The 24,135-nt window shown below is 51.2% G+C and overlaps 1 protein-coding gene and 1 pseudogene across 2 annotated transcripts in view; one reads left to right on the plus strand and one right to left on the minus strand.

The window, feature by feature from the left end:
• The window catches only part of LOC149366272 (uncharacterized), a 33,409-nt pseudogene extending 26,750 nt beyond the window's left edge, over window positions 1-6,659 (plus strand). Inside the window, exons 8-9 of the transcript XR_016283692.1 lie at window positions 1,456-1,681; window positions 4,939-6,659. The product of XR_016283692.1 is annotated as an uncharacterized LOC149366272 (transcript). The remainder of the gene's footprint in view (window positions 1-1,455; window positions 1,682-4,938) is intronic.
• A 337-nt stretch (window positions 6,660-6,996) lies between these two features.
• On the minus strand, window positions 6,997-18,738 carry LOC149366273 (uncharacterized). Its single transcript, XM_089570046.1, has 5 exons — window positions 18,168-18,738; window positions 17,245-17,546; window positions 16,931-17,089; window positions 12,419-12,456; window positions 6,997-7,093 (listed from the first exon to the last, which is right to left on the minus strand). The coding sequence occupies exons 1-5, from the start codon at window positions 18,736-18,738 to the stop codon at window positions 6,997-6,999; spliced, it is 1,167 nt and encodes a 388-aa protein (XP_089426172.1).
• Window positions 18,739-24,135: the final 5,397 nt, after the last annotated feature.

Consider the following 24,135-nt stretch of genomic DNA (forward strand, 5'->3'; position numbering starts at 1 on the left):
CGCTCAATCACACAGGACCGTTCGCCGGATATCGTTCAAGGGAGGCCTTGTGTGTCCTTTGGAAAATGAATAATTTTAAAAATAAAGCAAAACAGAAATTAAAGTAAAAAACAATGAACAGAATGAACATTTGCTAGGAGATAAGAAAAAAAAGCCACCGGGTCTTTTCACAGAGCCTTTAACGCTGTCGTGTCGTACCCCTAATGCGAAGCTTAAAGGGACTCTGAAATACCTTCCGAGGAGAACACACAAACTCTATCAATCACTGCACTGTGTTGCAATCAAAACCTGAGCCAAATAATACACCTCTAAACGCAGAAGAGGACCCACAGTCACGTGGTAAAATTTCCGAGCCCTTCCCGGTGACATTTTCATGCTCTCACCTGTGCATACAAGCTGAGATGTAGCTATTGGTTCGATTCTTGCCGACCTACGGCAGACACGTCTTTCATACATAATCAGCGTAAAAGTAATTGTCAAAAGTAAACTATTGAACATTAGTTAACTTGCCTGCTGTTAGCAGATATTACCTGTATTCTGACGTACTATACCACCGACGTTATGCCGAAAAATGTGTTCTGCTAACTCCAAACGCCTATTTTTTTCAAAAAATGCGTGAAGTCTTAGGTGAAGCTCTGTGTATAACACAAGTTTGTAGTACACGCGGAGTTACAACTGTATTGCATCCGTACATGAAAACGTTTCCAAGCGGACAAACTGGTATACTCTATTTGTCCGCGTAGCATGGTAGTCTACACTTCTGAGGAACTTTTGCTGTAGCGGAGAAGTTTTGTAGATATACCACCAGGGGACGCTGAGTGTCCCTTGTTGAAATAATTTATGTATAGGTTCCTAGAGTTGCGCGTTTCTTTTCCCTGCGCCGCTTGCACCTCTATTGGCTAAACACGATCACGTGATTGAAAACCATGCATCCATTGCGGAGAAACCAAATACCTTTGCATCGCTTAGCACTAGGTCGTTGCTGACAGCCCACACGTGCAGCTACTGTTCTCGTGTGTTGCGGCATTTTATTTTGTACGACTGCACATATTCACTGAAATATCTGATCAATCGCGCGCAGTTTTCTCACAAGTGCTGGCCATTTCTTGAAAACGTTCGTGATTGTGATATGTGGTGTGTATAACAGATGGCGCCACCCGTCCGCAAGGCCAATATTCTGTTCCCAACTCATAGAGATAAGCCTTTTTGTAGCTTACGCATTGCTTGCAACCTCTGTCATGTAGTGAAACAATAACCTGTTTAATATAACGCAAGTTCAGCTGAGGGATTCAAGCGGGTGGAGCCTGTACTCGCTCCAATCACTGGACGAAGTCCGCCAGCTGCATTCAGAAGTTGAGGCTTCTGATCATTTGGATCCTTGGGAGAGCAATATGGCGGACCTACGCGCTAACTGTGGGAACCTGTACCGTAGCTCCACTTGTTCCTTATGCGCAGGGTTCGGAGACAAGGCCCTGCAGCCAGCAGTCAGCGTCCAACCACTCGTTGTCTTCATTGCCAGTATTCCTTGGCAGTCCGGAAAGGCAGCTGGATCACGTGGAACTGCAGCTGCAACAGCCTCTGGGGGACCAGGAGCTGAAAACGCAACGCTTCGTCGCTGCACCTTCACCCTCGATGAACCTGCGCGCGAAGCAAGAGTGTCGGCAGCCGCCTGCGTACCAGTGTGAGTGCCGCGATGGGAGTTTCCCGCCTGCACTTGAACTGCGAGCACGAATGCGTCTCTGCGGGACTAAGCTGGCCTCTAGCACACTCCCTTGGTAGAGAACAGCTTACTGTTGTTTTGTTTTAATCATTTCATGTTCAGAGTTTTAGCCGAAGAAGCGTTGGCTGAGTGGCTTTGGCGTTCGCCTGTTGATCCCCAGGTTCCGGCAAAGAATCCCTGTCTGGACGCGATGCAACTACGAACAGAAACATCGCATGCGTTGTGCAGTTTATATGCACCTTAAAGGATCCGTGGATTTCTCAAATAATCCGCAGCCATCCACTACGGCGTCCCTCACAGCCCCCATGTGTCGATGCAGCACGTTAAGCCACACGTACAGTCAGGGAGAAAAGTCTCTGGACCACGTGCTCCTCAAACGAAGGCGATAGCTGTGCTATCAATTGGAGGCTCGAGACAACACTTGTGGAGATGAAAGAACAAAATGTTGACTTCCACCTGCGCAAGTGTGGTCTCCAATCGCCGTCTGATGGCGCAGCTATCGGCTTTGTTTAAGGACCACGTGGTCCAGAGACTTTTTCTCCCACTGTACCGTCTTTACGAAGTGTAACCAGGCAGCATGGTTGCTTCGCATTCGTCAAGTAGAGCCCTCACGGCTTCCCTTACGATCAAAAAGTTCTTTGAGGACATGGGTTCTCCTTACCATACAGACACCATACACAACAAGAAAGTGAGCGAAATCATGTTTTGAGAAAAACACGATTACAGTTTTTCAGTCATTGCAGAAACAAGATCATCATGCCTTAGGGCATTCCTTAACTGACACGAGCTCTCTTTTGGCTTTTGTTGCTGCTCGTCTTTTCTTACGGACATCTTTTAAGGCGAAAGCCTTTAATGTCTCATCGTTGTAAGCAGCAGTTGTCGACAAAAATGTCACGCTTTTCAGTTGGTCGAAACGGTCGTGACGTCACAGTGCGCGAGTTTCAAACAGGGCCAATTGTACTTTGGCTAGTAACCAGGCAACCAATTGAAGGGATCGTATAGTGATGCTCCAAGTAAGTGGGACTCAGCTTAGTTAGTTGCTTAGTTGCTCAATTAGCCTAATTAACTTTTCAAGTCAGACCATATAAACAAATAAAACCGAGTAAGAAATTGGTCGAGCTCGGGAATCGAACCCCGGTCTTCGGAGCGTGAGACGAGCATGCTATCCACTCCGCCATGCCAGCTCGATGGTTTGGGAAGAACAAAGGTGCGTCTAGTGAATACGGTGTCTTCGCTCACTCCCATCCTCCTCCCTTCTCCTCCGGCGAGGTTTAGGTGTCCACCGAGATATGAGAGACATACATTTCCTTTCCTCAAAAACCAATCTGCCGACCAGCGAGGCATATAACCGAATGGGCGATGGCGTTTTCTGGACTCCTGGAAGCGTTGCAAGACGCTGTCGCGTTCCACTCTTATAGGCGAAGCTTAACATCTTAACCACACATCAGTGACCACACTTTAGGTCAAAAAAGTGCCCCCCTGAATTTTGACGAGTGTCCACCGAGATATGTGAGACAGTTACTGCGTAATTTCCTTTCCTCAAATACAATTTTCATTTTCTTCATTACGGGCCATCTTTGTCTTTCTTCTTTCACTCCCACTTCCTCCCTTCCTCTACGGTGCGGTTCAGGTGTCCACCGATATGACAGAGAATTACTGCGCCCTTTCCTTTCCTCAAAAAGCGTTCAAAGGGCAAGGCATCGCTCCGAACGGGTGGATCCGTGGACTCCCTAGCAGCGCTACAACACGCTATCGCGTTCCACTACTAAAGGCGAAGCTTAAGCGTCATTACTTAGCAGTTAATTAGTATTCAGGCACAAATCAGTAATTAACCATTAATTAGTGATTTGTCGTCACTTAGTAATTAGCACTCAATTACATGTGACTCCACCACTGCCACAGAAGCATTCAAAGTGGTGCGGTAAACACTTTCGCCTCTACGCACTTTAGACAGTCAAAGTGCGCCCTGAATTTTTGCCTCACCCTTTGATTCACACTGGGCGTTCCTCATCGGGTACTGGTCACTGGTGCGCCATGCTACGAGAGTGTGGTGGCCAGGTTCGATGCATGCTTCCCTCAAAATATCTGCTGTACTTCAGTTACCGTCACTGAAGGACGAATCTGGTCGCATTCAGAGCGGTAGCGTAAAGCACACACAAAGTAAACAAGTGAGACGCTTGTAGCGTTATGCTTGTAGCGTCAAATTTCCCCCGTGCGGAAATTTAAAGCAATGTTTAAAAAAAAAGGGAAGCCTTACAAACTGCCTTTGAATAATCTTTTACATATCAGATTAAACAAAACGGAAAATGTTCAATATACGCCGTTGATTATCGCTGAGTTATCAGTTTCCGTTACCAAACCACTTCAGTTTCGGTTTCAAAACTGTTACCACCTTTTCGAATGTTAGCTATAACTTTCCAACCAAATAAGATACGAACATTATTCCTGCTGCAAAACATTTTGAATATTTGGGGATTCCCGAAATCTAAAAAAGAAAAAATGTTATTTTTACAAAACACCGCCTTTTTAAAGATGGTGACGGCGACACAACTGCGTAGAACGTGAGCGTTGGTCTAATATAAAATTACTTAGGGCACTTAGGACTACTTACGCATTGCGAATGCGAAAGCATTTGTCTCTCACCGTTCGTTTATAGTTAACTGCTTGTTTAGTGTTTCGTAATCAGTACAACTGTGTCATTCTTCCGGGTAAAAGCGTTGAGGTTGAAGATCTTAACGGTATATACCTTTAAGTTGAAAGCCTTTAGGGTGAAGCCATTGATATCAAAAGCATTTACCCTAAATGCCTGTGTACTAAAGGCCTTCCCCCTATTGGCCTTTGGCTGTCCAAACAGTGAATCATGTGTTGGCCCTCTTATGGTTGCTATGTGGCTGTGCTGATGTTGTTTTTAGAGTTTTTGGACCGTTTCGTATGGACAACAACGTGGGGTTTCGTTGGCGATGAGCCGTATAATGCACTCACGGTAATATGTCTGTTCATTCTCCTCTAAAGGTAATTTGGGAATAAGTTGTGCACGCGCACCTCGTCAGTCGACGAACCTGTTTTTCTTGTCGGCAACCGCTGCTTGGAACACACCAGATCGTGAAGTTTCTTGAGCGTCGTTGCGTTCTAGTGCAAATTCTTACCAGCTATTTCTGTTAATTGTTTAATCTACGCCGCTTAATCTTCCACCTCTCCTTTGGTGTGACGCATCGCAGGTTCCAGTGGCTCCCAGGGCTTCTACAACGCTCAGAGCCCGGGACACGTGAACGAGCTCAGCAGGGGCTCGGACACTCAGCTTTGGAACGAGCACCTGTACGCCAAGAAGAAGTCCGACCCGGGTGCTTCCTACGGAGCGTGCGGACCGCTGGCCCCGCCACCGTTCCTGTGTTCGCCGCTACTTACGCACGACACGCCGGTGCCACCGACCAGCGGGGGCTATGCACAAACTCCGCCACACCAGCAGCCGGTGCTGACTTCTGGACAGGAACTGCATTCGCGGCCGCAATTTCCCTTTTCACCTCGGCAACTGCATCAAGAGCAGGAGCCAATGATGCCTCCGCAGCAGTTCCTTTCCCGACCGGGACCACCACGTTCGCGAGAGGGAACCCTGCCGCCTCCGTCCCCGAAGTTCCAGTGGCCACCGCAGGGACCCCCGTTGCCACGGGGACTCACTTCGCCCGCTCGACAAGGAGAGACGGGCCGATGGTGTGCGGGGCCAATATCATGGCCGCGATCTGGGCCGCACAATTTGCCGCATGCGCCTTACGCACGCGAGCCAGTGTTTTCGGCGATCGCGGCGCCGAGGAGGATCTTCGTCGCCGACGACGGAACGTGGTACATCCTGGGGTATCCGGCGTTCCCCGAGAGCCACGATTACTCACCCCGGGTCGCGTGGTATTGGGAAGACTGAATTCCCGCGGACAGCGGTGCACGATGGCCGAGCCTCCAATAGGTCACTCCGCTGCGGAAAAAAAAAAGAGTGCTGGCGCTTTTTTTTTTCGGAGCACAGGTGGTGACTCCGGCTGCCGAGATAGGTATCTGTCCTTACGATTCTAGGTAGAGCGGCGGTTAAACATTGTGACTTTGCATTTTACGCGCTTTTAAACTTTCCTTAACACTGGGTCTCACAGCCGGTGTTCGAGTCTTGCGGTCACTGTGCGATTATTAGCGAAATCAGGGTAAACTATTATCTGACCCCATGGCAATTTCATGCGCCGCTCCGGAAACTCCGTAGTCGTTTAGGTTGTTTTATAGCGTCTCTGCGCGGAGACAAATTGGAAGGTGGTGCTTCATCACGGCCAGATAATGGCAGCTTTTTCCTGCATTAATTGTTTTTAGTATCTCTGATTCTTTTGCTACTTCTTTAATCATTCTTTCCCATGCATCAGGTGAATTGATTTCTCTACTTTACCCTTATTTTCATGTGCCTTAATTCACTCTTCAGACTGCTGCCCATAGATATATAACACGTTTCTAAAGTAAGAGCTGGCAGTGACCAGGTTCGGCCGCTAGCGATGTGCCGGTTCTGAAGTGTTCATTGTGTGCAGTCAGGTGCTGAAATTTTGGGGCAATTTTCGGTTTCCGCGGGCTCGCTTTCTTCTTTGGATCTATGTTGTATTGTAGTTGCATGACCTCAGCTACTTTTTTAATTTATGTTGTATTATAGTTGCACCACCTTTACTACTTTTTTTTAGTTTTTGTATTATAGTTGCATGACCTCAGCTACTTTGTTTTTAGTTTTCATGTCGGATGTTAACATGGCCCGTGGCCGTCTTCAAAATAATTACTGGCCACTTTTATGCCGCTAATTCTCTTGTTTCTTTTATTCGTTTATAATGCTAAACTATTGTTATCCATAATGCGCCGGCATGACGTCATTTCTTTATTTCCTGTATTTGTTTTGTGCAGTTTTGTGTATGATATGCTTGGTTCGTATGTGTATCTGCTAGCAATGCAGGCAGAGCTCGTTTTAAAGAATAAAATTTTTAAAATGAAACAAAAGGCTGGTTTCGTTTTCTTGGCGACGGATTTTCTCAGCCGGAGTGCCACTTAAAGGTCATTCGGTGACCTCTTCGGCAACGTTTTGAGCTGATAATTGCATTGCGTCCTCTAGAGCTTCCCCCTCTCTGATACGAGGATTCGCCAAGCTTGGCGCAGAAATGGAATCTACATCGGTTTCATCACCTTCATCGGTTTCTTCAACTCCACGAGCCCGCTTTCGCGACTTATCTCCAGCCAACGCGGCTTCGTGACGATCTCTGTCGCAGGGGTCGCTAGAAGTAGCCCGCGGCGCCTCCAGTGACTAGTCGAAGAACCTGTCCCGGTGGCCGGTTCTGGCTCCATGTTCCTCCGATGTCCAGGTTGTTGCGACTGCAGGAAGGATGAAAGCGAAAGTGCACGGGCCTGCCCACTGGCTCGAGCCGAGCCACTCTCGCGGCCACGTGCAGACAGAGGAGAGCTGAAAGATGTGAGAGGAAAGTTTGAATAAGAGACGCGCGTCGCAACAACCGCGTCCGCCGAAGCGACGACGCTGGCTGTAACAGACACCCCAAGCCGCCGGCGAGCGCTGGCCTTTATTCAGAAAGAGCTAATCACGTGATTAGTCACGTGACAGAACTGGTGAGAGGGAGAGAGAGAGAGAAAAATACTTTATTGTGCAAGGAATTCGGGGCACGCCCCAGGGTCCCCGCACGATCCCACTGCACTCAAGTGTTTATGTTACTTAGGTCCATAACACTGGCAGCCCGGCCGGTGGCGATGGTCTGCACGGCCGGGTCCTCCGAGCGTAGCAGGGTCTACCAGTCCTCCCAGGTCTTGAGGTTCTCTAGGTCCCGCGTGGGAGGGTCCGCCGGGCAGAGGGAAAGGATGTGGAGGGAAGAGGCGAAAGGTTCTGGGCATAGGGCTCATGCCGGAGTGGGGAAGGAGGGATGATAGTGGGCTAGGGTAAGGCGTGAGGGGAGAGAGTGTGTCTGTAGTGTGTGCCAGAGTGTTGCTTGTTTGTCATCTAGGGAGGAGTGGGGCGGCGGGCAGAGCTGGCGTGAGGCTCTGTAGGCCTGCGTCAGCTCGCTGAATGAGCGCATGCGCTCCTTCGGGAATCCCCGATCCGGGGGCACCTGAGTCCGGTTTAATGAACCTCGGGTTAAAAGGTTGGCGGCCTCGTTTCCGGGATTCCCGGAGTGCGCGGGCACCCATATCAGCTCCACATGGCGGGGCGGGAGTGCATCGGGGCGACTGGTCAGAGCGGCGATTGACGAAGCTGCGGAACGAGCGGTAACAGCTGCGACATGTCATTTGGCATAACGTCACAGCTACACCTACAACGAGCCTCCAGTTATAGTCGGATACAACTTAAATCTGGAGTGAAGCTCCGCCCACATTCAGCCTCCGCACGCAGAATTCCTCCACGGCGAAAAAATAATCCGCTACTTAAACGCTTCTTGTTACCTAAACAAGAAGCTTATGAAAAGAAAAAAATTATCAGCACTATAATTTTGATACGTGTATTGTTTGATATAGTCAAACATTAAAAAGCTGATTTCGTTTACTGGTGCCATTGGCCGGCGGAGTAACACAAGACGCCGCGGACCACGGCCCAGTGTTAGCAACTGCTGTTTTTTAAAGTTGTATCCTACTATAGAGGTCAAATCCAAGCATCATTCGACCTTGAGATTTGCATTATTTGAGTGGACTTTTCGCTACAGAAACACCTATGGCTGCTATGGGATATTGCTGCATGCGTAAGGACCTTAGGTTGTTGTCGAAATCACTACGCATCCCTCCGATACGGCGACTCTTTCTCCATGCCGTCATGGCGCCGAACACAGACTTCTGCAGACTGTAGTTGTTTGGGTTCTGGCAACACGTGGCAGACGACGCTAAAATCACCTCTAGTTGGAATTTGAACATGACAAGTGGGCCTATATGCGTCCTAGTGTCTTTTACGAAATGCAGCAGGCTCTTGCGCACCTCTCGATTCGCTGCTTTGCCCCGGGAAATCGGTCGCGTGTATTGCATTCGTTAGGTAAACAATTAATTACTACTGTATTCGGTTCTCTGTCGAGCACAAAAATCCCGCTGCATTCAAGTGTCGTCTATTTCCGCAAGGCAACATGGCTGTAAATTTGGAGCTGCCTTATGTTGCTGACGTGCTATCTGTGGCGCATATTGTTCTGTAAGTTACTGCGGCGACTTTATTGCGGGCGAGTACAGCGTGGAATAATAAACGCAATTAAACTAAAAAATTGGCAGCCGATTTGCGTAGTTTGGTAAACTACGAATATGTGCACTAGAAGGGTTTGTTTCGTCATTTATTGGTCAGTAAGCATTGCTACGCTAAGATGTTGGCTACCCGGTGGGCAGGTTGCGATCAGTCAATAAAGCAGGTGGCTTGTTGCCACCTTGGGCACGGGTCTTTGTGACGTCACCACAACCAGCATGGAGTTTGTGCGCGCGCGCACACACACACACACAAACATACACACAAACACACTAGGCTTCAGGCAAACAAACAACGGCTAAATGCGGGGAATGGGCACTATAAGTACTAGCAGACCACAAAAAAAAGAATAATCTTATAGCTCTTTGCCGCCACTTTCCCTAGCATACTTTCCTTGTGACCCGGCCTGGCTTATGAGTCAGCGTCTTCCGCATCACTCGCAACGTTTCCCCCATTGCTCTATCTTCTGATTCACTGTGGTGCTTCAAAAGTATTTCCGGTCTCTGTAAGGAGTTTGTGCTTCATAGCCAAGCTGCTTGCAAATTTCCCTCCATATTTCAAGCCGGTGATGTAGCCAGGAAAAAAAAAGGCGCCAAACGGCGATTTGATTGTAAAACATTTTATTCACCGGAAAGAGCTTGATAAGTGGCCACGTTAAGTGGTCGGGAGTACATAGCTCTCGACGACTTTGTCAACCCACTCCACCGCCATAAATTGCGTTCTGGGGTCAGAGCTAGCCAGCCCGGTCTCCCACCGCTCGAGAGAAATAGCGGCAACTAGCTAGATCATTCGGAGGTGGCTCTATTTTGCAATGCCAGAGGATATGATCTTAGTTGGCTCAATGGCCCCAGTGTTTACAGTTCGGGTGTTATAGATCCCGTTAAATGTGCGCGAGGAGTGTTGGGGTGCGTATCGACCTCGTCTGTAGACAACGCCACGTAACCTCTTGTTCTTTAGTCAGGCTTTTGTCCGGAGTGGGAAAAGTTCTCTCTAGTTTAAATTTGGTGAGATCATATGTGATCATGGAGTCCTTCGTGAAATTCAGGGAGCCAGACTCATCCACTGCCCGGTCGACGAAAGCTGGTTCTTTATTGTGGGCTGCCTCGTTCCCCGAATTCCCCGAATGGCCTGGGGCCGTATCGCTTCTGTATAATTCGGTGAGAATTTGATGGCGTTAAGGATTCTAAGTGAGGTTTTTGTAATTCGCCATCTTGCGAAATTATTCATTGTCATTTTGGAGTGGCTGAGAATGATGCTCTCTTGGGGTGCGCTAGGGCGAGATTGTATGTGCACTAGCACAGCTTCAAACACGGTGCCAAATATGTCGGAAATTCGTCATTCATAGCGATCATTATCATCACCAGCACAGAGATCCCTATTCTTTGTTTACAAAGTATTAACAAAACATTATATCGAGTGTCGGTCTCAGATTTGAAAATTGTATATGAAGCTACCAAGGCTGCAGTTCAAGAGTCTAGTGTTGCATAGTGGTGTCGGTTCGGAGACTACAGATCACTCACCTCAGGGGACGATGTATTAGCCAACGTTCTAAGACAGTTTCAGTTGCACAGCTCCCCTCGGGAGGTAGAAGTGTGCGCCAAGACGTCGGCGCGACGCCGCCAAAGATTGAAAGGAAAAGTCGGAGGTCCTCCCGCTTGGAGCCAGGGAAAGGCGCCGCACTAACAAATTATACGACGTTCCAGCAGGACCCCTCGTCCTGTCTACTAGTCCTTAGAAGTTATACAGCCAAAAAAGGTCGACATAGAGATGCAAACTCGATACTCTTATCTAATGGTGACAATCCTCCCACCGCGCAAGCAGGACCCATTGCAGCACATACTCATTGTATACTGCAATCCGAAAATGCCAAATGTATCATTCGCGGACCTCTTTAGCCGCGCGCTGAGAGTTGCGGGCCGGGACCCTCTCCTGATTGTGGGCGATTTCAACGCTCCCGCTCGGATGTGGGGTTGTTGCCGTGAAGAGAAGCGGGGAGGCAAGTTGGCGGAGCTTGCGTCCACGCTGGGCCTCACTCTTCACATTGACCCAGTCCACCCAACTCGTATCGGCAACTCCGTGACTAGGGATACCTGTCCGGACTTGACCTTCACCCGCAACATTCAGTATGCAGACTGGGTCAACACAGAGGAAACCCTCGACAACGACCACTGCCTCCTGAACACTGCGATTAAAACCCATCCTTTCGCGCGACCAACAACGCAAGCCCGACTCCCAGATTGGACAAAGTTCAGGCAAAATTACAACACTACCACACCCATACATGAGCAAGGCTACCAGTCTTGGTCACAACATTTAGTCTCTGGCCTTCGCTCTTCCGAAACTCAAATTCACCGCTCTAATGTCAAATTCAGCTCTCAGAGGCGGTCTCGGATGTGGACAATCACCTGCTCCACCTCTGGGAGGCCCGGCATTGCCTCGTGCGTCGGTGGCTCCGGCAAAAGCACAACCGAAAACTTAAAGGTCGCATCGCCGAGCTCACTCAACGAGCGGCTGAGTATGCGGCCCAACTCGCCGACTCCAACTGGGTGACCAGATGCAATACGGCCGCGCGGCATATGTCAAGCCGGAACACGTTCCGGCTCTTTCGCGCTCTAATTGACCCAACGCAAACAAGCACGGAAACTCGAAAACACCTCCAAAGAGCAATACACAGCTTTCAGGGGAACACAACTCAATTGGCGCACAAGCTCCGGGACCAGTACTTGTGCACTACCCAGAACCCCCGCGGGCCGGCGTACTCTTATGCATGTTCTGAGAACGTTGAGCTGGATCAACCGTTCCAGCTCTACGACCTGACGGCGGCCCTGGCAAAAATGAAACATATCGCCGCCGCTCCGGGTCAGGACAAAATTACATTCAAATTGTTAGCCAACCTCCTCGACCCGGCATACCTGTCTTTATTGAATTACATTAACTCAATCTGGCTTGGGGAAGAGCCACTCCCCATCGACTGGAAGACCGCCCTGGTCACCTTCATTCCTAAAGCTGGCAAGGCGATCAGCACGGACAACCTCCGCCCCATCTCTCTGACTTCCTGTGTGGGCAAAGTCATGGAGACGATGGTACGTGACAGGTTGTCCGAGTTCATGGAATCCAAACTCCTTTTCGCAGACACCATGTTCGGGTTTCGCCCCCACAGAACTGCACAAGATGTCCTGCCACAACTCAATCGGGATGTCCTCGACCCCGTCGAATGCCCTCACAATGACAAGGTCGACCTCGCCTTGGATTTGAAGGTACATTCGACAACGTTACCCACGAGATGATTCTCACCCACCTCTCTCAAACTAACTGCGGCAGGAGCGCCTTTCAGTACATTCGGCAATGTTTAACCGACAGACAATCTTACATTCGAATCCAGGATAAAGAACATGGCCCTTTTCATTTAGGAACCAGAGGTACACGCCAGGGCACGGTGCTCTCTCCCCTGTTGTTCAGTTTGGCTATGATGCGCCTACCTGGCCAGCTGGGCGTTGTCGCCGTTGTGCAGCATGCGCTGTACGCCGATGACATCACCCTGTGGGCCACACAGGGTTCCCTTGGAGACATTGAGGCCAACCTGCACGAGGCGGCGACCACAGTGGACCGTTATGCTCGCCACTGCGGCCTCTAATGCTCCACCCAAAAGTCTGAATTCGTGCACATGCACCCCTCACCAAAGTGCACAGCCAAAATTTCATTGTCTTTTGAGACAGGTCAAATTTCAGAAAATATCGAAGTCCGGGTACTGGGGCTCTTCATAAATCAAAACAGACGGTCAGAAACAACACTGGCCAAACTCTGTCAGGTGGGGGACCCGGTGGGCCGCTTGGTCCGCTGGGTTTCTATCAAGCGTGGGGGGTTACGATGTAAAGACGCCTTGCGGCTGGCGCATGCATTTGTAAGCAGTCGAATTCTATATTCGACTCAATACCTCCACCTGCGGAAGCAAGACGAGGATTCACTCGAAGTCATCCTCCGCAAAATTATTAAGCGGGCTCTGGGCCTCCCTGTGAACTCCACCAACAAGCGCCTCCTGGGGCTGGGCATGGGCAACACGTTTCGGGAGCTCATAGAAGCCCACATGACCAACCAATCCACCCGTCTCTCGAAGACGTCGTCGGGTCGCCGCCTCCTTGCCCGACTGCACATCCAACACACCACTTTTATGGAAGAGCGCCTACGTATTCCATCCCAGTGGATATGCGCCCTCCACGTGCGCCCTCTTCCCGCGAACATGAACCGTGAGGACCATAATGGCCGGCGCCTGGCGCAGACGAAAGCCCTGGCACGCCACTATGGATCGAAACCCGGCGTATTCTACGTGGATGCCTCCGGCCCCCACCATGGGGGATGGTACACAGCCGCAGTCGTCCACCAATCCAAAACCGTGATCAGCCTTACTGTCCGAGCCCGTGCCATAACACACGCGGAGGAGGTCGCCATTGCGTTGGCTGCATCTGATCCCACGTCAAAAACAATTATTTCCGACTCGCGAGGGGCATGTCGGAACGTCGAGCAGGGCTGGGTACCGTATCTAGCCTACCGCATTCTCCAAAACAGCGTCTACACCGGGGACCCCGCGCACCAACGTATCGTTTGGGCTCCTGCTCACATGGGCCTTTAGGGAAATGAGGCAGCTGACGCCGCCGCCCGCGCGCTCTCTCACCGGACACTCCCCTCCGACCCCGACGATCAGGAACTCGAATTCACTTCCGCTTACTCGTTCAAAGACCTTGTTTTACTTCATCAATCTGGTCACGGTCTTTATCCCCGCCCGTGTAAAGGTCTCCCAAAGGCGGAGGAGCGGCTTTTGCTTCGCCTGTATACTAATACTTTGCTGTGCCCGGCAGCTCTCAAACACTTCGACCCTTCTTTTTCGGGCAGCTGTCCGCACTGTGAGGAGAAGTCCTCGGCCATCTACCACATGGCGTGGGCGTGCCCCTCCAACCCTGCTTCCCCCCTCACCCCAACCCAACCCGGTAGGACTAGGAGGCGACCCTGCTCGGCTGCTCTGACCTGCAGGCCCAACGGGCCTTGGTCGCGCGAGCCCGGGACCGGGCGGCGGCCGACGCCACTAGGGTCGTTCTTCTGTGGTCCCTTTTCCGCCTCGTCGACCTTTCTGAGAAACTTTTGTCCCCCTACCATGGTCCTTATCGTGGTGTGCGTCAGGTCAACGACGTCGCATATGAAGTTGCTTCTCATACACCATCATCCTCATCATGTAGACCACCCACCGATATTGCTCACGTTATGCGCCTCAAGCCCTACCACGCCGCTCCTCTATCACCGGCCTAGCGCCGGGACGGCGCTTGTGCCGCCGGGGGTCATGCTACGACGAAGTGGAAGACGAAGTTTACAACCATCCCTAATGTTAATGGTTGTGTTAGTCCGGGGCGTTGGAGCCCCGCATGCGAGGGACCTCTCAAGGCAGTTGCTGGGTGTAGAGTGGGGGTTTATTACCGTAGAGGGAGAGGGAGAGCGAGAGCGAGGGTACAAGAAAGCACTTCCGCTGCTGTGGAATGCAGACGGTCACGGTAAGGCAATGGGGAACGCGCCAGTCGACGGGGCTGTGGGGACCAGATGTCATCGGGGGAGACAGACGCATGCTTGCTTTTGTGGGAGCGGCCGGCCCGCGCCCGTTTCCTGGAAGCGGGCGGCGAGCATGCGCGGAGGAGGCAAGGGCTGTTGGCGCGGCCTGGCGTCGCTTGGTCGACGAACACGACATCCCTTCCTCCTTAGTTGTGGTCACCGTATCGGTCGGGCGGGCGCCGTTCACGCTGGGGTCGTAGCGCTTGCTGTTGCGTGGACCCGTTGGGTTGGTCTCCGCAAGGTTGCGTCGCACGGTCGTCCAGACTGGCCGCCGGTTCTCCATGTTCGGAGGGGGGCGCTGTAGGCCGATCGAACACAGGCGAAGTTTCCGCTGGCAGCGGGATCACGTACGGAGCCGGCACAGTGTATTGTTCGCTTGCTGCTGGTCCGTTCGTCCGATGGTCTGGCGGCGGATCATCCGTCGGGTAGGCTGCTGCACCTGGCTTAATGTGATCCAGGTGCCGACGAACCGTTCCGTTTTTAGACTTGATTAGCCAAGATCGATGTCCGAGCCTCTTTAATACGGTTCCTTCAATCCAAGCAGGGCTTCCTGTGAAGTTGCGGATAAAGACCGGTTGTACTACGTGCACTCCTCTCGGCGAATTAGCCACGCTTTGGTCAGAGGTCGCTTCCTCAGCAGGTCGTGGCTGAATGCGTGTGAGTGCCGTTGTGAGCTCGCGACCGAACATGAGTGCGGCTGGCGTTCTGCCCGTCGTCGCTGAAATCGTTGTGTGCTGCTTGAGCAGAAATCGAGCCAGTCTGCACGCGAATGTTCCAAACTGGTCCTTGGCCAAAGCCTGCTTCGTCTCGAAAACCATTCTTTCGGCTTGCCCATTAGTGGCTGGATGATAGGGCGCACTCGTAATGTGCGTCACCCCGTTCTTCTTTACGAAATTTTCCATTTCCGTAGAAACAAAGGACGGGCCGTTGTCTGTTACCAGCCTTTCGGGAAGGCCGAACGTCGCGAACAGGTTTCGTAGTTCCTCGATCAAAGTCGATGACTGTATGTTTCGCATGCAGTGCACTTGGAGCCATTTGCTGTACGCGTCGACAACAATTAGCAGCATCCTTCCTTCCACGGGGCCCGCGAAGTCAGCGTGGATTGTGTGCCATGGTGCTGTCGCGCGCTTCCAATCGGGAGGTGGTGCCTTGGGTGGCGCTCTTTGATGCTGGCAGCAAGCCGAACACCTTTTGACCAGGTTCTCGATGTCTTTGTCTACACAGGGCCACCAGAAATAGCTTCGAGCGCATGCCTTCATAGCAACTATGCCCCTGTGACCAGAGTGTGCCGCGCCGAGCACGTCTTTCCTCGCTTTCGCCGGAACGACCAGTCTGATACCTCTAAGAAGGCAACCTTCTTGTAGCGAAAGCTCAGGTCCAAGCTTAGTGAACGCCGAAAATTCCTGTTTTGGCAACCTGTGCAGCTCTCCAATAGCGACAGCTCTCACTACGCGGGATAGTAACGGGTCTTCCTGGGTCATTTCCGCGAGTTGACGTGGGGACAATTCGAAGCTTGGCGTGGAAACCAGCATGAGCACATCTCCAGGTGGGCATGGTTCATCTACCTGGGCGGGCAGTGGCAGCCTGCTGAGTGCGTCAGCATTTTGGTGCAGGCGTCCAGGCCTGTACACCAAATCGTAGTCGTACGTGGCTAGCTTTAAACACCATCGGGTCATCCTAGGTGAGAGCACCTGAGGTAACTGTTTCTTTTCTCCCATGATGCCCAGGAGCGGTTGGTGATCCGTTAATACGGTCACGTGCCGGGCAGCGATATACTGGTGAAAGTGGCTCACGCCATAAACCACCGCGAGACCCTCCTTGTCCAGCTGGGAGTAGTTTTTCTCCGCGCTTCCCAAAGTTCGCGACGCGAAAGCAATGGGAGCCTCTCTGCCGGACGCATCTTTCTGAGCGAGAATTGCGCCGACGCCATATGGTGACGCATCCACGGACAGAAGGAGAGGCTTTGTCTCGTCATAATGCGCAAGCACTGTTGAAGATCGTATCAACCTCTTAAGCGCATCGAACGCACTCTGGTGCTTTTTCTCCCACGCCCAGGGCCTGTTCTTCTCAAGGAGCTTGTATAGATCTGCGGCAACCGTATCTCTGTTCTTCAAAAACCGATCATAGAATGCTAGGAGCCCTAGGAAGGCCTGCAGAGAGTTCTTGTCAGACGGTTTCGGCGCGTGAAGGATTGCCTGGACCTTTTCCTCGGTCCTGTGGACACCCTTAGCGTCAATCTTGTGTCCTAAGAACTCGACTGAGCTTATGCCGAAGCGGCATTTCTCTTGCTTGAGGCGCAACCCTTTCTCGCTTATCCTCGACAGGACTTGGTCCAGACGTTGCGCATGCTCTGTAGTGTCTGTCCCACTGACAATGATATCGTCAAGGTAAACACTCACCCCTGGAATTCCTGCTAGTGTTGTCTCCATCATACGCTGGAAGATGGCAGGAGCAGCAGATATTCCGAAAGGCCGCCGGTTCACCCTGAACAATCCCTTGGTGGTGTTGACTGTGAGCAATGCGGCTGTCTCGTCGTCGACCTTGAGCTGTTGATAGGCCTGGTAGAGGTCAAGCGTTGAGAAGACGGTGCCCCCCGCAACTTTGCGAATACCTCCGCGGTTGTCGGTAGCGGGTACGCCGTCTTCTTGACCACTGCGTTTACCGTGTTTCTGTAGTCGCCGCAAACGCGAAATGTGCCGTCCCTTTTGCGCACCCACACTAAAGGTGTGGCCATCACGGCATGTTGCGTCGGCTCCAAGATGCCTTGCTTTTGCAGACGGTCGAGCTCTTCCTCCATTGGCTCTTGGTAGGCTAGAGGTACTGGACGTGCCTTACAGAACTTTGGCTTTGCGCCTTCTTCCAAGTCCAAATGAACCAAAGGTCCCACGTAGCCGTCGATGTCTTGTTTGAATACATCAGGATGGCGTGCGAGAACCTCCTGGAGCTTTTCACTTGGCTCAGCTACCTGGTTAATTCCCTGCACGCAGATGTGCAGCGCCGAAAACCAGTCACGTCCTAGCAAGTTGCAGCCAGTTCCTTTCATCACCAGCAGGGGTAGCACACATTCCTTTGATTTAAATCGCGCACGAACTTGTGCTGATCCGAGGGTGCGAAGTTCCTCTCCCGACCAAGTGCGTAGGTCAAGGGGTTCTCTCGAAAGCTTCGGGGCGTTCGTTGGCCATGTTTGGTGGTAAACAGCCTCGCTGATCAGAGAACATGATGCACCCGTGTCGACTTCGAACGTTAGGTGCCTTCCCTCGACTTCAACGACAACAAGGTATTTGGGGCAGGGTTTTCGCCCACTTACTGCGTGAAGCTCGTAGCATGGATCGCTGTGCGTAGTGTCGTTGCTCGCGGACTGAGCGCTCACACTGTGCGTTCCTTGCCTGGTGTTAGACTTGTCTCTCTTGCTTTTCTTCTTCCGAGTGATGCAAGCGTTCTCGATGTGACCCTTCTTGGAACAAAACCGGCATTGAGCTGTCCTGAACTTGGAGGTAGCAGCGTCGTGCAAGCCGTCACATCGGTAGCAACGCCGTTGCTGCGGTGCGTTGTTGCATTCCTTTGTGGGTTGAGAAGTCTTGTGCACTTCTGCGGAGCTCGTCGCTCCCTTGAGTCCTCGCTGCTGCCTTGACGCACTTTCTGATGACAGTGCCAGGTCCAAAGCACGTTGGAACGTCAAATCTTTCTCCGCGAACAGTCTCTGTTGCAGGTGCTCGTCGCGGATCCCGCACTCGAACCTGTCGCGAAGCATGACGTCCTGGGGCAGCATGGTGGGGTTCGTTACGACGGCTGTATCGCTTTCTGTCGGATGCCTCGATGTTGCAGACGTTGTCGTTAGCACCCCAAAGTTGCAATCGGCTGTCAAACCTCTGAGGGCTGCGACGTAGCTGCTGATCGACTCCTCCGGCAGCTGGTCACGTCGCTGAAAAACGTACCGGCTGTACAGCTCAGATGGTCTGGGATCGAAGTGCGTCTGGAGAAGTGTGACCAGATCTTCATAGCTGACTTCTCCAGGAGTCTTCGGTGCGACCAGCGCGCAGGCAGTCTCGAAGGTGTCGGCTCCCCATAGCGTCAGGAGGAGCGCGCGCTTCTTTGCTTCGTTGGAGACGTCATTTGCCACGAAGTAGAAGGCGAGGCGCTGTATCCACGATGACCAATTCTTGCCGTTAAAAGGCTCGATGCCACCGTGTAGTCCTCCAGTAGCCATCGGTGACACTTCGAACTGCGTGCGTTCTAGATCCTACTTCTCGTCGCCAGTGTTAATGGTTGTGTTAGTTCGGGGCGTGGGAGCCCCGCATGCGAGGAACCTCTCAAGGCAGTTGCTGGGTGTAGACTGGGGGTTTATTACCGTAGAGGGAGAGGGAGAGAGAGAGCGAGGGTACAAGAAAGCACTTCCGCTGCTGTGGAATGCAGACGGTCACGGTAAGGCAATGGGGAACGCGCCAGTCGACGGGGCTGTGGGGACCAGATGTCGTCGGGGGAGACAGACACATGCTTGCTTTTGTGGGAGCGGCCGGCCCGCGCCCGTTTCCTGGAAGCGGGCGGCGAGCATGCGCGGAGGAGGCAAGGGCTGTTGGCGCGGCCTGGCGTCGCTTGGTCGACGAACACGACACCTAACATCAACTGACAAACGCAAGAGGCGGAGATTCCTCATGTTGAAAAAATCAGAATTTTAGGCATGATTATACAAAGCAACGGGTATAACGGTGATGCAATAACTAAGAAGGAAAACTGCGCGAAACAAACGATGCGACTCATACGTAAAGCGGATTGCCAACAGGAGACACGGCATGAAAGAGCAGAATCTCCTACGGCTGGTACTGACGTTCGTAGTTAGCCGTATCTCGTATGCTGCCCCCTTGCTTGATCTTAAAATTTCACAAATGGAAAAGATAAATGGAATTATCAGGTGGTGCACGAAACAAGCTCTAGGATTGCCCATCCGTAAATCTACTCATCGTCTCCTATAGAGAGGCATGCATAATACCCTGGAAGAAATTACGGAAGCAGTGAGAACCTCCCAAATCGAACGCTTAGCCGGGACCACAACCGGCAGGGCCATTCTAGAAAGACTCCATCTGAGCCGAGATAACAGAACAACCGTCAAAGTTGACATGCTCAGAGAAATTCGGGACAATATAGTTGTACCCCCATTACCCAGGAATATGCATCCTATTTATCACTCAGTGCGCCAGACCAAACGGGCAGAGGCGCTAGAGAAACGCTTCAGCTGCTACAAAGACGAGGACGTGGTCTACGTGGATGCCGCTAAGTATGGTAAGAACAAGATGACCCTCGCGGTCGACAATAATAAACAACTCCTCACAATAAGTGCCTCCATACTCTCGGGTAACCCAGAGACTGCAGAGGAAGCTGCCATAGCACTGGCTTGTGTAGGCACAGTGACTCCAAAGTGACTCCAAAGTTGCCATACTAAATTTCAGCAGGGGCCGGGTCTCCCCTCTAACGAATACAATTCTAAGCCGTCATGTAATAGACCGGAAAATTACACTAGTCTGGACACCAGCACATGCATCCGTGCCTGGTAATGAGACGGCCTACGAGTTCGCCCGAGGCTTTTCCTTCCGGGCGGACCCGAGCGAGGTGGTCCTCACAGACAGGGATCGCATGATAACATAAAGGGAAATTACACAGCACTATCGTTTGCAATGAGCTAGACTTCATCCAGCGGATAGATCCTTGTCCAGATACCAAGCCATCAACTCGCGCCGGTTACAAACTTACATCTCTCCAAACCCGGCCCTCTGAAGTCTTATGTACCCAGGGCAATTTTCAGACAAATGCGCAAACTGCGAACTTAGGGCCACCTCGCACCACATACTATGGGAATGTCCTCATTCTCCCCGGGAGGGACGAGGTGTAAACACGAATGATCAGTGGGAGACCTTACTACTCAGCTCCGACCCAGCGACTCGTCCGACTGGACGAAGCCGCCGCCGAGAGTCAAGACCTCTCGGCCGTCGTCTAGGCGGGTAGCCCTCTGGCTACCCTCTTTATGTTGGACATTAAAAGTTTTCCTATCCTATTCTATCCCGCGTGAAAGGGATGAACAAAGAAGAAAAGGTTGATGGGGCCTCCTGTTCGGCTTGGTGCTCTCTGCTGCTCCCTGCTAGGAACTATTCACCTACCGCTTGTAAATGAATGTAAATAGTATTTTCCCGTAACAGTATTTTGTACTCATGAATGCATTACAAATATGTAGGAAATAGCATCCTGAAATTTCATGTTTGGCATTGGAAATATATTCTTAAAATTTGCCAAAAACGCCTCACTTAAAGCATACATCGAACACGTTTTAAATGTATGAAAAAATATCTGTGCAGTTTTAGCATCTTGTCAATGCATTGAAAGTATGCTTCCTTTACGGCAAGGTTCGGGTGTCCACCGGAAGATGCGAGACGGTTTTGGCGCGAATTTCGTTTCCTAAAAAAGAATTCAAAAGCGGACGATACCTTTCTCTTTCTCTCTCCTATTCGTCTGCCTTCCTTTGGCATGAGAGAATTTTGTTAGTTTCCCGTTTCAAATAGTCGGCACTGCATAGCTTTGCAGACGACACCCTGATTTTCGCTTCGCTCCGGTATGAGGCAAAATAAAAACAGACTGACACACGATCAATGGCGACGATGTATAAGATTGATGCAGAGTTGTCTCTGCTAGCATTGCAGTTCCTGCTGTGAGACCCATCTGCGGTTTCACTGAATTCTGGTCATGGCGCTTGGCTGCTGGACCGAAAGACGCGGGTTCGATCGCGGCCGCGGCGGTCCAATTTTGATAGAGAAGAAATTTTAGAGACCCGTGTAGCGTGCGATGTCAGAGCAAGAGCCCCAGGTGGTAGAAACTTCCGGAGCCCTTCACTACGGCGTCCCTCATAGCCTGAGTCGCTTTGGGACACTAACCCCCCATAAAACCAAACGAATCACGCGTCTTTTGTGACCGGCCCTGCGGAAGACACCGGAGTGCAGCCGTGACACGTGCTGAGATCGCGCCAAACGAGCGGCGGCGTTCCGTGCAGTGCACCACAGCGTTTCATCGAAGGAACATCGGAAAGAGCTGGACGATTGCGGAGGACGCACCAGGGCGTCGAACGCGTTTAGAGATCACGGCATCCTCCGCACTCACCAGCTCGACGCCTCGCTTCGCTTTTCTTTCCTTAAAATCATTTCTTTTTTGTCACCAGCACGTGCATGTCGCGGAAGGCAAGGAAATTGCACGGGTCTGCCTACTGGCTCGCACTGAGCCACAAGAGCCGTCACGTGCGGAGGAGTCGAAAGATATGGGAGGAGAGAGAGTGAAAGAACAGACGCGCGTGGCAACAACCGCCTCCTCCGCCGAAGCGATGGTGTCGCCTGTGACAGATGCCCCCCACCCTTCCTACCATTGCAGCCAACTCGCTCGTCTCTCGTGCACGCGCAAAGAACTAATAGATAAAAAGCGTGTTATGCCATTGGTTGGGCAGATGACAGCGTTCGCCAAACGCTGCGAGCAACGCTTTTACTGTGTATTTTTGCTTTGTTTTTTGTTTTGTTTTTCCACCGAGCTCCGCGTGGACACCGTGCAGCGCGTAGGTTAGCTGTGGCCTCTTTCGGAGCTTGCAACGAACGCTGGTTTCAACGGGTCTCGCATAACCAGGGTTTCCGGCGACGGGCTTTGCGAGTCTCGCTAGAATTGTTTTTTGGCGAGTACTAAGGTTGTTGAAAAAGGTTTGGTTTATGGGGGTTTAACCACCCAAACCGACTCGGGCTATGAGGGACGCCGTAGTGAATGGCTCCGGAAATTTCGACCACCTGGGGTTCTTTAACGAGCGCTGACATCGCATAGTACGCGTGCCTCTAGAATTCCGCCTCCATCGAAATTCGGCCGCCATGGTGAGCGTCAAACCCACGTCTTTTGGGTCAGCAGCCGAGCGCTTTAACCACAGAGCCACCGCGGCGGTAGGTTTTCGGAAAAGGTTCGGTAAACTTGGCTCCTTAGAGGCCTTGCTGTGTTTGATGCGGCATCAGGAATTTGACAAAGTCAAACTTAAAAACAGTACCAAATGTTACTTTAACTCCCTTCGCTCGGTAAGCGCCATTTTTCACCGAAGTTGCAAACCTAAGATTCACAGTGCTCTTCAATACAGAGGATCCTTCCGAAATGTCTTTAAAAATTACCAGGGAGACTGAACACAGTTCTTCCCAAGGGTTTTTTTTTTTTCATCCTTCGATCGAACGAAAAGCCCGCCACTCCTATAAAGCAGTTCCTTACACACAAGGTGAAGAGTCAGAGCGTCATCTCTAGCATGTTACACTTGCTGTACGCTGCTTCCTGACCGAAAAAAACAGTGTCTAAGATTTTACGGCATCAATTTAAATTGTTAGGCAGGCAATATTGGACAATTGTAAGGCACTGGCGTAGAAATATCGAAGGTAATTAAATTGTTCTGATTCGCAGCACAATCTTCCTTTTCAACTTCTTCCATCGTTCGAATCGACTGGCTGACTGCCATACAAAAACAGTGGGGAACGTTTCTGACGGCAGCAAGAACGTTCGCAAGAAAATGCGAGCCTGGCGAAGATCTCAACGGATATGTTGACCTCCATAGAGGAATCTTATGGTATAGGAAAATATTACTTGTCCACAATCCCCGGGCCTGATTAGAAATGTCTGCCCAAAGCGCACCACTTTAAGTGAGTGCCATACATCTGGCGCTAAAATTTAGTCGTGAATATAATTTTTTTTTGCTGAAATTACGTATATCGGTTTACCTTTTCAGCACGTGAAATGTTCTGAGTTGAAAATGTTTGTGTGCGCTGAGATTCTTGCGTGACCTCTTAATTTGTCCGCAGAGGCTTATTTTAGCTGCTGTGCTGCATGTCTCGAAGTGATTACAGGGGTCTCTCCACGGTCAGTGCACGCTAAAGATCCCCAGGTGGTAAAACATATTCCGGAGACACGGCAGTAGAGGCAGAGGAAGTAGCCGTTGCTCTGGCAGTGGCGGAGTGCTATGTGGAGATAGTTTCATAGGCACACGTACCGTTTCCCTGGAATGGCGTTCGGCTGCAAATATCGAGGACGCGGAATAAAAGCCCTGCCAGTGCGGCCATCTTTTCATCGAAGCGAAATGCAGACGTCCTTGTGGGTGCTCTGGGACGTCGGTGCCTGCCAGCGAAACCGAATTTCTCTTAAGACGAAGACTTCCAATATGGCGGCCCTTTTTTCTTTCTTCTTAAACTTCCTCCCCCTCGTTTCCGTGAAGCGGTTCGGCGTCCATAGAAAGAGCGGCAATTAACAGCGCCTTTCCTTTAATGATAAAACATGCTCCATTGTGCATTTTTTTTCGTAGTTAAACCGCAGGTAATTTTTTTTTCCCATCACAAACAGGCTCTTTCCCAAACCTACATATACTAAACAAAATGCACCCTACGATATACACGGACAAATGTCCCTGGTGCGACGAAACACCTACTCTATACCACATCACATGGGTCTGCCATAACATACACGTGGTCCCCAAAATACAAAACCCGAGTGCGGAGCAGTGGGAGACTCTGCTGTCCAGCGACCGCTGTGAAGACCAACAAGGTCTGGTGCAGCGAGCTCGACG

Source organism: Amblyomma mixtum, chromosome 1, assembly GCF_055824585.1.
Source record: "Amblyomma mixtum isolate Tamu chromosome 1, ASM5582458v1, whole genome shotgun sequence".
Classification (NCBI taxonomy): domain Eukaryota; kingdom Metazoa; phylum Arthropoda; class Arachnida; order Ixodida; family Ixodidae; genus Amblyomma; species Amblyomma mixtum.